We start from the raw sequence: 12404 nt of genomic DNA, 5'->3' as shown, positions 1-12404 counted from the left end.
TGAACTGGATGGAAAACACTGCCTTCCCAGAGCAGCGATGCCATGTTTGTGCATCCCTTCCTTCAGAGATACATTAATGTGAAAGATACTTTGATAGTGAGAAAAACGATCAGTCCTTGGAAGATCATAAATATCTATCAGTGGGACATCATCTCCTTGATGCTGCAAAATCTGTAATGTGTGCAGGTGTCACTGATGTATTCAGGGCCTGGTGGACACAGCTCTGACCTGCAAAACGTGCAGAAAATATCGCTGGGGATAACCGTGCTGTGGAACAGGTGAAACTTCCCCCATTTGATCTTTTCCCTCTCCTACCCATTCTGTTGGGTATGAAAAACATAAAGGACCACTTCTTTCCTGATTATGCATTTGTCAGCACAACACTACTGCTTATAGTACTGACTGGTATCTTCTTCACAAGAGCTCCAAAAGCACAGAGGACAGCTGTTCACAGTAATCTAGGTCTACATGTTGATGGCTTCCTTTCAACAATGACTGCTGAAGAACAACATGTGAAGGTGCAGAAAAAATGTAGTTGCTTACCAGAAACCACAAATAATTAAGGGGGAGAATTTGGGGCCCAAGAAAAAAAAACCAAAACAGTAATTAAAAAACAAATGTTGTAGCATTAACTGTCGAATTATTTTTTGTCTCCTTGCTAATTCCCATCTCTGGTGCACTTGTGTAGAGTACATTCATAATTCTCTATGGAAGCTTCATTTTACAATAGCATGAACCCTGCTGAGCATTTCTGAAGATAATTTTTGCAAGTATTCCACCGTACCCGTTACTATCAGCACATCTCTCACCCAGCTCTTCACCCCAACCAATCAACCAGCAAAAAAAAACCCAACCATGTTTTGCCTCCTGTTGCTTATCTGATGTTATAGTTGTACCCTAATATATGAAATATACATTACTGTGTCACTCAATATAAGTGCGTGTATATACACACACGCATACTTGATACAGTAATGTATCAGAGAGCCTTTACTAGCAATGGAAATCCATTCCGAAAACACAAAGTGAAGTTCATATGCGCATGCAGGGAGATCTTTTGCTCCCTATACAGCAGAACGTTTTCCATCAAAAGAGAAACTGCTGCATGAACTGTGGAACTGTAGAATAAATATCACTTTTACTGAAGAAGGAAATGCAGAGGGCAGGCATTATAACCGTGAAATAAATTCTCACCATGGATTTATGCCATTAAAGGAAGTGTTTTAACATAGCAGCAATATAAAGAACAAATTTTACTGGTAGGATTCAAGGCTGCTTGTGTATAAACACAAAACTTTATGGTACAGACCATAGCCCAGTACTTACCACAGATAATAAAAAATTATTCCTTATGTAAGGAGCTTTTCCTTCCTGGGAAAAATGGAAAGCTTATTACTGTTATAATAATTAATCATTTTAAAGACAGTATGTCTCTATAGCCACTTTCTCTGTACACCTGTGAAAGCAGGTGTGCCCTCCATGAAGATGAAATTACACCTACTGCTGCAAACTGGTCTACTTTTGTTACCCCATTGCAACAACAACCGTTTTAAAGAAGACCAAGATGATGCTGCAGCCCCATTATCTAACAAGGCATGCAATGTAATGGTAAAAGTTTTATGCAAACTCTGTAAATAACACAAACGCTCCAAAGGTGTCCCTGCCCATGGATGGAACTAGATGATCTTAAGGTCCTTCCTTAATCTATGATTCTAAGATTAAGTGGTTTCAGTACTTACTACACAGGTGAGTGCATGCTGAAATGTACCTTTTACGTGAATTACACAGATTTAGAAGCTGGGTTTATTAGCTACACAGCGGATTCACCACCCAAGCCCCTGACCCCGCAGCTCAGTGTCAGTGCAGAGCGGGAAGCCCCACCTCGCCGGCACCCCGGCCGGCCGTGCGCCCCTCCTCAGACCCAAAACGGTCCCCGAACGGTCCCCAAAGGCCGGCGCAGGCGGCTCGGGGGGACACTCGCCGACACTGGTCTCCCGAGACCTCTCGCCGAGGTCGCCAGGCCGGCAACCCCAAACGCGGGGAGAGGCAGCCCCGGCGGCAGCCGCACAAAGGATTGCTCCCCAGCCCGGCTCCCTCTCCCGCCAGCGGCCTGGGCGCAGGGGCGCGCCTCCGGCCCCGGGGATGCTTTGGAGCGAGGGACACTCCGCGCCATCCCGCCTGTCACGGCGAGCACCGCCCCGACCTGCCGGTCCCGCTTCCCCGCCCGCGGCAGCCGCTGCCCCGGCCGGGCCCCACGCCCGCCTCACGCCCAACGGCCACCTCGGCCAGCCCGGCACACACCGCCCCCGGGGGCCGCGGCGCAACGCCCCGGCGAGGGGCGGAGAGACACGGGCCCAACCCGCCCCGGGTGGCCCCCGCGCCCACCTCAAACACCACTTCTTCGTCAAACTCCGGTGTCATCCTTCTCCGCCATGCCACCCCCTGTGGGCACTCTGGGAAACAGAGTCCGCCGCGCCGCTGGCAGCCCCTCCCCGCCCAACCCGGCCCTGCCTGGCGCCGGAGGGAACTACAGCCCCCAGGAGGCACCGCGAGACCCGCTTCCGGGGGACCAGAGGGCGGGCGGGCACCGGGGGCGGTGCGGTTCTCGCAGCGGGCCCGGCAGGGGGCGCCGCTGTGCATCGGCGGCGGGTTTGTCGGCGGGCGCTGCGGGCGCTGCACTGTGCCGGCAGCCGCGGGGCGGTATGCGGTGGCAGGCGGGGGGTGCTGCTGCTGCGGCTGGGTGGCGGCGCGGGGGAACAATGGGATCCTTCTCCTCAGCCCTCAGAGGGGCCGTGGCGTAAAGGACGAGGGGGAGGCCGGCGCTGCGCTTGGGGACCACCATGAGCTCCGCCGGTGAGTGTCCGGGGAAAGTTTGGGGAGCGGCGGTTCCCTTCCGCCCGCCCGGCCGGGAGCTTCGCCTCTCCCCGTGGCGGCCAGCGGGGCCCGGCGTCGCGGCGGTGGGGAGTGGGATGAGGGAGGTGCGGTCGCTGCTCTCCTTGTCCCGGCAGCGCCGACCGGTTGCGCCCGGCTCCCCTCCTCAAGATCGCCGTGGCGGGGCCGGGCGCTGCTTTCCCCATCGCCCCGGAGGGAAGGCGGCCCGAGCGCACCCTGCTGCCGGCCCGTCGGGCAGCACTACCCCGGGGTCCACTACGGGCGCTCCGTTCCCCTCTTCTCCCCGGGGCACTCGGCCTCGGGGCTGTGTGGGCTCTCCGCGCACACGGACGGCTCCGTTCGGTCTCGCCTGTCCGGCGGCGGAGCGAACGGGCTGCTTCGCGTGGGGCTGAGGCAGCGACGGAGCGTCCGCCGGGCCGGCGCTGGGCTTCGGGGTTATCGCTCTAACTTCGCGGCGCTGCCAAAGCTTGTCAGCGTCAAAGCTCCGGCTTTGCTTCCAGTTATCCCTGTCTCGGTCGGGCTGATACGGGCTTGAGCCCTCCCGCAGGGACGGGGGTCCTGGAGAGCGTTCCCTCTTGGGCTTGCCAGCTGCCGGTTTGAAGTGACCTACTTCAGTGCTTTCCTTACCTTTCCTCCCCCGTCTGCTGTCCGCTGCCAGATTTTACAGCTAAAAGCTGCAAGGCAAATTCTTCGTATAAAACAAGAGCTCCCCGTGTTTGAGGGGGCTGCTCGTAGTTTTTGTTTATTTGGCAGCACGGTGGTGTGCTGTTAGTACAGTTGTTCACCCATCTGTTAGATGAGTAGATTCCTTTCTCAGTCTTCTTAAAAATGAGAATAGTCGTTTCCGCATTGAAAAGGTGTCATGTGTAAGTTATGATGTATTGTGTGGAAACACAACAAATTACGGTGTAAACCTGAAGCAGCGAAGTGCTTCCTGTAAGGATTGGGGTGAGGGGTGTTCTAAAGAAAAAGGCAGTACACTGACCTCAAGCAAAACCATCAACCTTATTCTCAGTGTTTTACTCTCAAATATGTCAAATAGTTACTTGAGTCCTGCACTGAAGGCATCCCTGCTCATGGCAGTGGGGTTGGCACTAAATGATTTTAAGGTCCCTTCCAACCCAAACTGTATTGTGATTAAGTTATCTGATCTTTCTTAGCTAATAAGAATTCATTGGACAATAAAAAGCTATTTAATGCACCTTTCTGCTTAATTTAATATATTCCCATTTTTGATATATATGATGGAACTGATTTTGTTCAGATCTCGAAAAGTATGCAATAAAGGGGGGTATCATCTCTCCTTAATAGCTGCCTTGAATGTTTGCAGCATGTGCTGATACTGCAACCCACCCCTGATCTTTTAAGTGTTAAACAGCTGTGCAAATAAAAGATAAATGTTAGGGGGTACTCAAGAGCTTAGAGCTGGGCTGTTAAAGTCTGTTATGGTATGAAGTTGCAGGGTTGGGTAGATTTTTAGAACTAAACAGTGATTTCGGCACTTCCAGAGATGAGGTTGCATGATTGAGTCTCTTCGTTTAGTTTATGTCATGATGGTGTTTCAGGGGAAGGTGAGGAGGAAAGTGGTTCTAATGAACAAAGTCACTTAGGGAGAAAAAGAGAAAGGGATGCAGAGGGGTATCAATAATAATAAGTGGGATAGTGTCATGGAAAATGTGAAATACAGTCAGGATTTGATGTGGAAGACATTGAGTCCTGGTGGACAGGAAGAGGGAAGCTGACGGATATGTGAAGGCTGTTGAAGAAGGGATGAAGAGTATTTTGTGGCTGATGGATTATATGAGGATAAAAAAAATTGTATGTGGAACAGGTGAAACAAGTAGAACACCTGCTGGGTCTGCCCCCCTGGTACCCAATCCCAGTGAAAGCAGGGAAGGTTTTAGGACTGGGTGACCACAAGTACAGTCAAACTGCAAGAAAACACTAAGCTATTTCAGTATTTTAGCATCTTTTTCATTTTATTTTTCATTTTAGCATCTATTTTATTGACAGGACTAAGGGGGTATGGTTTTAAACGGAAAGAGGTAGATTTAGAGTAGATATAATGAGGAAGTTCTTCTCTGGGAGAGTGCTGAGGCACTGGAACAGGTTGCCCAGAGAAGCTGTGGCTGCCCCCTCCCTGGCAGTGTTCAAGGCCAGGTTGGATGGGGCTCTGAGCAACCTGGTCTAGTGGAAATTGTGCCTGTGGCAGGGGGGTTTGGAACTGGATGATCTTTAGAGTCTCTTCTAAATCGAACCATTTTGTGATTCAGTGATTCACGATCCTGCTGACAGTGTCATGACAGTTTTTGACATTTTGGTTAAAGAGCTCCTAGGCAGGGTATGGAATGATTGAGGACTGCCAGAAGACAGTTCTGAAAGTTTAATATCCATCTCTTTGTATTGCTGCAGAATTTAGCTCCTGAAATATACAGACATTCTTTATAAATCTACTGCTCACACAGAAACTTACCAATTCCTAAATTTTAATTTCGGCCCTCTGATATGTAGGATCTATTTCCTACACTGAAATTATTTCATTGTGAGTTCAGTTATTCCTCGTTTGTGCTGCATAAGCTAGCTTTCTGACAACTGATTACAACACAGCATTTCAGTAAAAATCTTATCATCACATGTAAGGGCTTCAGATGGAGCTTGAAATGCCTAGAAATCCTTCTTCTCTTCCTTCAGGTTAACTTGAAGGGCTTGAGTGTCTCTCGTGTCTTCTTTTAATGTACCTTTAAAACATTTCATTTACCTTTGAAAAAAACTATCCTTGTACAGCATCATCTGCATTGACTTAATATTTTTAGGTAGGATTAGCAGGTAGGAGTGACTTCAGCTTGATAATGCAGGACTCTGTAAGAGATACTGTACTGCTTGAAGGGACTATGATATGGAGAGAAATACAAAACACGGATCCTCTTCATGGACTGATGTGAAAGGTCCAACACTGATGGCTTGGCTTTGACTCTGTTCCAGCCTCCCTTCTGCCTTTCTAAGTAATGCAGTGCATATTCAGTTTCTTGCTATATATCTTTTCTCTAGTTCCTCTACAAAATCATTTCAGTTACATCTCAGTCCAGAGCTGGATGTAATTCAGTGATAGGTGAAAGAGTTCTGCCATAACTGTTGCTTGCAGATTTGAAGATGTGTGTGTATATCTGGCCTTGTTAGAACTTGTTAGTACTTGTTAGAAGTACTTCCAGATAATTAAAAAAAATATCTTATTGTAGTGATCAACCTGTATGCTGGTTTTAACTTTCAATTATAGCTGTTCTTCTCTCACTGCTTTCTCATGCATATTCTTTATATACAATGCTGATGAATGTGCATTTACTCGTTTTCTGCCTGGAACTATTGTGCTGTCTTCAAGTATGTGCTTTGCCTTTAAAAGGGAAAAACAAAAGTTCAGAGTTATGAGTTTGACATTTAGTATTTCTTGCTGAAGGAACAGTCCTTATATGTGAATCTATACAGTTTATTTAATGTGGGCAGAATGTATAGCTTAGGCTTGAAATCTGATTTGACAGCAACGAGAAACATGTAGTGTATTTTAATGTCAAAAGTGTAATTCAAAGGGGGACACACACACACACATATCAGGAATAGAATAAACAAAATCAACATGACTTTTCCAGTCAAACTTCATTGCTTTCAAGGATTCAAAAAATGAGACCTACAGGGTTTAATGTCCCTTTAACCCTCTAACATGTCAACTGTTATTAGAGTTATTTGGCTCTATCTCTGCATGCGATCTTACACGGTTGTTTATTCATCTCCTTTCCTGACGCTAAAGTTATCCCCAACTTTCCTGATTTATTTCAACAAGTCATTGAACAACCTGAGATTCTGAAATTAATGTTTTCCTTTTGCAGTTTATTTAGGATGTTTTCTAAAACTGTAGTGGCTTGGAAACCATCGTTTTCCCTTACAGTTTAAAAACTACATGTGTTATCTTCCGGGATGTCATGACTCATTCCTTTTTTTGTTTTCTCTTGAGCATTGTGACACCTGAGAAAATCAGAGTCTCTGCATAATGAGAAAATAAATACACATTGTCAGGAAATAAATTAACGATGTCAGAATACTTTTTTGAGGTGTTTATACCTAATGAAACTTACTTTCTGTAACTGAAAGCAAAGTGAACTGAAAAGCCTTTTTGTGAGTCATTAAAACTTAAGTTGCTGGAGAATGGGAGTTTTAAAATACTTCAGCTGTTTCTCTGTGAAGTGTATGAATATTAACTGCCATCACAATGATCACTGAGCCTATCCCGAACATATAGCAATAAGTATTTCTCTTCCTACATGCTCTTTAAAAGCCAGATTGGCTTTCTTGTTTTGTGTCTGGTGAGTTGTAGTGTTTTAAGCCAAAAGTAGTCTCAGGAACAGTAAATTGGCTATTGGAGTGAGTTCTTCCTTCACTTAAGAAGGAACAGCACATGGATCCCTTGGCAGATACCTTCTGGGCATCATGTTATTTTTATATATAGCCTACAGATGTGATTTCCTAACTCTGAGAATACATATGTAAATAAGGTGCCATGAGAAAGCCAGTATGTGCATTTGCACTAGGCCAGTTATTATGCAGTAAATACTTCAAGCTCTTTTCCTTTCCTAGTACATGTTAAATAAATTTCACTGATAGGTGAAAAGGAATAAACCTTGTATACTGTATAGTAAGAAAGAGTATACAGAATCACAGAATCCTAAGGGTTGGAAGGGACCTCAAAAGATCATCTAGTCCAAGCCTCCTGCAAGAGCAGGGTAACCTAGAGTACATCATACAGGAACGTGTCCAGGCGGGCCTTGAATATCTCCAACGTAGGAGACTCCACAACCCCCCTGGGCAACCTGTTCCAGTGCTCTGTCACTCTCACAGTAAAGAAATTTTTCCTGATGTTCACATGGAACCTCCTATGCTCCAGTTTACACCCATTGCCCCTTGTCCTATCACTGGACATCACTGAAAAAAACCTAGCTCAAATACATATGACTAGCTTCTACTAAGTAGCTGATTTGTTAAATTCACACCTGGGCTTACCTCATAGTAACTTGATTGTGTACCCATACCTTAAGTTTAGGTCTAGCTGCTGTCAACATTTTATGTCACACTGATTAATTGCTTACTGTTTTCCTTCCGTTTTGTGGTTAAAAAAGGATATTGCTTTAGGGTGGATTGTAGGATCCTGCCATGGGGATACCTCTTGGATGGCTAGACACAGTGCCACTGGGGACCCTGAATACCTGGAGAGAGGCCTCTGTTCATGCAGAGCATTGCAAGGGCATGAATTGCAAGTTATGTTTGCACTGCAGCATTCGGAACCATTTGTCCCTATTTCTTGAATAGATGCAGGTAAACATAAACTGTTCTTCTGCTGTTCCCAAGTGTAGAGGTTGTTAACATAATTTCAAAAGTGTGGGCATAAAGATAACCTGGGAAAATGTTCCTTTAGCAACAGTAGTTTTATTTTTTTTTTGCAGAAGGGGTAGTGCTATTTGATTATTTTTTACCTCAGTTCGACTTAATGTATCTTTTTTCCTTCCCGTTCCTGTGCTGGGCAGGCAAGATAACAAGGTAAAAATTTGAGGAGAAGATTTAAAGCTGTGTAATAGTAGTGCTTAAGTCTGCGCTGTCTTATTGGCTGTTCTGCTCATTCATGATATTGCATGGGAAAAGACGCAAAAGCAATTTTAAATGAGGTCCTCAGCTGCCAAATCCTACCATCTGAAGAAATGGGCTCTTAGAGGCCAAAATATTGAAAGCAGAAATTGCCCCAGGGTGTTCTCATCCTCCTCTAAACCAACTTGAAGGTAGGATAGGAGCATGTGCTAGTCAAGCAATGATGAGTGTTGGCTGCACAGGAGCTCAGCAGGATGAGAATGGGTGTTGCTTTTTCCTCAGCACACTGCAGGAGATAATTCACCAGAGGGACAAATGTGTGTTCTCTGTGGCGTGACCTGAAGTAGGAAAGAGCAGCATATGCATTCATCTGCATAGGTGGTGCTAATGGCTATTTACTGTTAGAAAAATAATTCCCTTTTTAATCCACTTTTATAAAGGGTATTTATTGGGTTTGTTGGTATTTTTGGGCATTCTTTTTTCTCCAGCATTGAACACAGTGTTGGCTGTTCCAGATGAGCAGTAGATTTCCTGTTGGTGATGGCAGCTTTGTTAGTCACTTTATTTATGGATTTCTTCCTTTGTCTAGTCAAGCAAACCAGAGGATATCTGGCTGCTTCTCTGTCTCCTAATCATTTAATCTGTTTATGCAAATAAAAATTTGACTTTCTGCTCTTACGTTTGGGTTCATTACTAGTAACCCGTGATGCAGGAATCCTCTTGGAGAAATGGGGTAAGATTAGAGGAGGGAGCAGGGGAAATTGTTGTGATTCTTTGATCTAATCTGCCAAATAAGACAAGATAGAGAATGCAATATCCAGAGCACAATGTCCTCTGAAACTTCTACACATCTCAGAAAGTGAGTTTAGGTTGACCCTAAGTGCAGGTGACTCTACCACAACCCTAGGTGAGATGTTCCTGTAGTTAATTATCCTTCGAGTTTAATAAGAATTTTAAAGCTTTGTTACAAGTTTGAACTTGTCAGACTTCAGTGGTCAGCTGTGGGATTTCATCCTGTATTTTTTTATATTTTTTTTTCCATGTTAAAGAGCCATCTGTTACCAAAAATCTTTCATATGTGCAGAAGTATGTGTACTATTACCATCTCACTTCTCAGCTTCTTGGTTAAATTAGGCAGGATGAGCTTGCTTGGGATTCAAGGCGTGATTTTTTTAGACCTTGGATACTTCATATTCCTTGCATTCGTCCCAAGTTTTCACCTAAGAATACCAGAAGGTGACACAGCATGTCACTAACAGTCTGGCAGGTGCTGTGTACAGAAATATTTTTGGCTCCCTTCATCTTTTGATATTTATCTCCTTGTAATTCAGAGGATTATTTACCACTTAGCTGCAGACTTGCGCAGGGCTCTCATAAAATAACTATCTGCAATGATTTCCAAATTCTCTTAGGTTTTTACTTTCCTAAGCATAGCCAACCATCTCTATTCATAGGTAAACAGTTCCATGTGGCACCAGGAAAAAGCCCATTGTTCAAACAACTCAGAACTCCTTGCTTTGGTTGTATAACATTTCTTTGATTATATTTATTGTTTTTCATCGAAGAAGCTTGCTTATGCTTGTCATTTAACAAAAAGTCATTCTCATATGACTTCCAGTCATTCCTTACACCTTTATATATAACAGTTGCCTCCTCCTTAGTTTTCTTTCTGTGCAGGGTGGGAAATTGTCCCTTTTAAAGCACTGTGTATGTAGAACTGGTTTTTAACCACACGCAGTGAATGAAATTATTTTATAATCAACTGAACTTTAATTCTTGATTTCTAATAGAAATCTAATATACTTTTACCCTTGCCTAGCTGCTGTGACTTTTTTTCTAACAAGTTCATCACATGTATTTTTCAGAAACTTAGGGATATTTTGTTGAGGAAAATTGCTGGTATGCATTCCTTTCCTGGAGTCTTTCGTCTCGCGTCATATTTATGTTTGAAAGGGCTCTTCATCACATTCCTTTCTGATTGAGCGGTTGACTGCATATCTGTATTGATACTGTAATGTGCCTGTTAATACATTGACCCGTATCTACTCTAGATGAAATGAGCAATTACTTTAAAGCAGACAGTGGTGTCTTTATTATACCATACAACTTGCTGGTCTCTTCTGTCTTTCCCAATGCTTTTTAACATTGAAGTAATTTGAAAAATTCTAGTAAGCTTCAGAAGTGGTATTGAATAGCACTTACTAACAGAAGCGAATTTTTCTCACTCTGTTCATTATGCAGGTTTCCACTATTGATGCATAAATGACTGGTTTGTTTTCTTTGCATTCCCTTACAGTTTCATGTTTTAGTTTTGAATATGCTATTCAGGTAATGGTATCATGTAATAACTTCTTAGTGTCCTCCTTAATAAATACTAGTTGAAAGCCCTGCAGTGTAACCTACTTTGACTGCTGTGCAAAACGTTAGGCAGGCCCACTATAGAGAGAGAAACTTCCAAGGTTTATTGGCTTTAGTTTGCAGAGTGGGACAAATAATCCCCAGGATATCACTTGCCTAGCCAGTATTTAATCTGTTCATTTGGGCATCAGGAAGGATTCCCAAACAGACTGTCTTTCCGCTGTTTTCAGGGAGCTTTAATAACTTGATAAATGTTACTGAACATGGCCCAGGTCTACTACTGTGTTCAGTGACAAACTGGGCATCCATTACTTGTCCTTTTTACCCTAGAAAACAGGCTCCTTTGTTGCCATCTCTTCATTCTGCAACTGAATGAGCAGTTGCCTTGTCTGGAAGTGAGTGTACATGCTTCTGCTGTTCAGAATTGGTAGTTGCCCATTCAAAGGGTTAATTTATTTATTTTTTCTTAGCAGACTGTTCACTCTTCACTCTGTGGGAAACCTGTTTTGGACAGGAAGCAGAAGGTGGTACTACACCCTTTGCACTAGATGGTAGGGCTGTGTTGGTGGCTATAGGGAGCTTTGGAAAGAAATTCTGCTTTCACCCTTGCAAAATGTCTCAAATTGTCGCTGCCATTGGGTTTATCTCTTCGCTAGTGTAACTTCAGCAAAGACAGCTATTCTAAGTGTAAGTGGGGTCAGTCTGGATACCCTGTAATGATTCATGTCCTAGAAAAACATGGTTTTCCTGTTTCTATAGTAGGGACATTGTTTCTGGCTGTCTGCTTAGAGCAGTGGCTCAGTGTTGGGGAAATGCTTGCAACTGAGGGCATCTGGCTTTTTTTTTTTTTTTTCCTTTTTAATACCATCTAAGTTTCTTTCACATAAACAAACAAAAAATCCAAACCAGAAAAAAAAAAATCAAGAATGAAACTTCATTCTTGTATTTCTAGGCTAGAGATTAGGATACAGTTGCACATCTATAATAATAATCATGATAAGACAGCCAAACACCAAACCCACAGTTCAAAGGGGATAATAAATCAATGGCTTACGCAGTCTCCTTGCATGTGAAATGTCAATAAGCATGTTTGCTTGAGAGTTTTATTTAACATGTATATGACTTCCTGAAAGTATGCCAAAATGTTATTCAAAACAAAAGTAAACCCAGAGGTAGTATGTAAAAAAGACCAACAAAACAAACCAACCCCCCCAGCAAAAAGAAACAGAACGAGGAACTTGTTTACTTCGTAAGTCAATTTTCATATGTCAAAAATCACTCAGAGCACTTAGAAATCTGAAATTATTCCAGCGTATGGAAATAAATTGGTCATAAATGACCTCCTGCAATATAAAAATGTTGAAGGCATACAGAAAAAAAATCCCCCACCAAACAAAAAACGCCAAATGAACAACACAATTGAAACTCCATAATCTCCTATTTCCTCATGTGCTCCTTTTCCGGCTGTCCACGCTTCCCAGGGTTTGTCGTCTTGTGCTGTCAAGTGGGTCATAAGTCATAGCAGTGGT

The 12404-nt window shown here is 43.7% G+C and overlaps 3 protein-coding genes across 9 annotated transcripts in view; 1 reads left to right on the top strand and 2 right to left on the bottom strand.

Annotated features, from left to right (window-relative positions):
- Positions 1 to 2655, bottom strand: part of VEZT (vezatin, adherens junctions transmembrane protein) — a 63629-nt gene extending 60974 nt beyond the window's left edge. For all 6 annotated transcript variants that reach the window (XR_009963336.1, XM_062611303.1, XM_062611304.1 and 3 more), the window contains exon 1: positions 2386 to 2655. Coding sequence is in view for 5 of the 6 variants with exons in the window: in XM_062611303.1 (XP_062467287.1) it covers positions 2386 to 2640 (255 nt within the window). In the remaining variant the exon portion in view is untranslated. The remainder of the gene's footprint in view (positions 1 to 2385) is intronic.
- The window catches only part of METAP2 (methionyl aminopeptidase 2), a 258513-nt gene that overhangs the window by 120406 nt on the left and 125703 nt on the right, over positions 1 to 12404 (bottom strand). The window lies entirely within an intron of this gene.
- Positions 2711 to 12404, top strand: part of FGD6 (FYVE, RhoGEF and PH domain containing 6) — a 75976-nt gene continuing 66282 nt past the window's right edge. For both annotated transcript variants that reach the window (XM_062611301.1, XM_062611300.1), the window contains exon 1: positions 2711 to 2853. In XM_062611301.1, coding sequence (XP_062467285.1) covers positions 2841 to 2853 — 13 coding nt within the window. In that variant the 5' untranslated portion in view covers positions 2711 to 2840. The remainder of the gene's footprint in view (positions 2854 to 12404) is intronic.

This window comes from Pezoporus occidentalis, unplaced genomic scaffold, assembly GCF_034315485.1.
Source record: "Pezoporus occidentalis ecotype Australia unplaced genomic scaffold, CSIRO_AGI_Poc_V1 ctg152, whole genome shotgun sequence".
NCBI lineage: Eukaryota > Metazoa > Chordata > Aves > Psittaciformes > Psittacidae > Pezoporus > Pezoporus occidentalis.
Note: the sequence above shows the minus strand (reverse complement) of the source record. Positions and strands in the feature narration are given on the sequence as shown.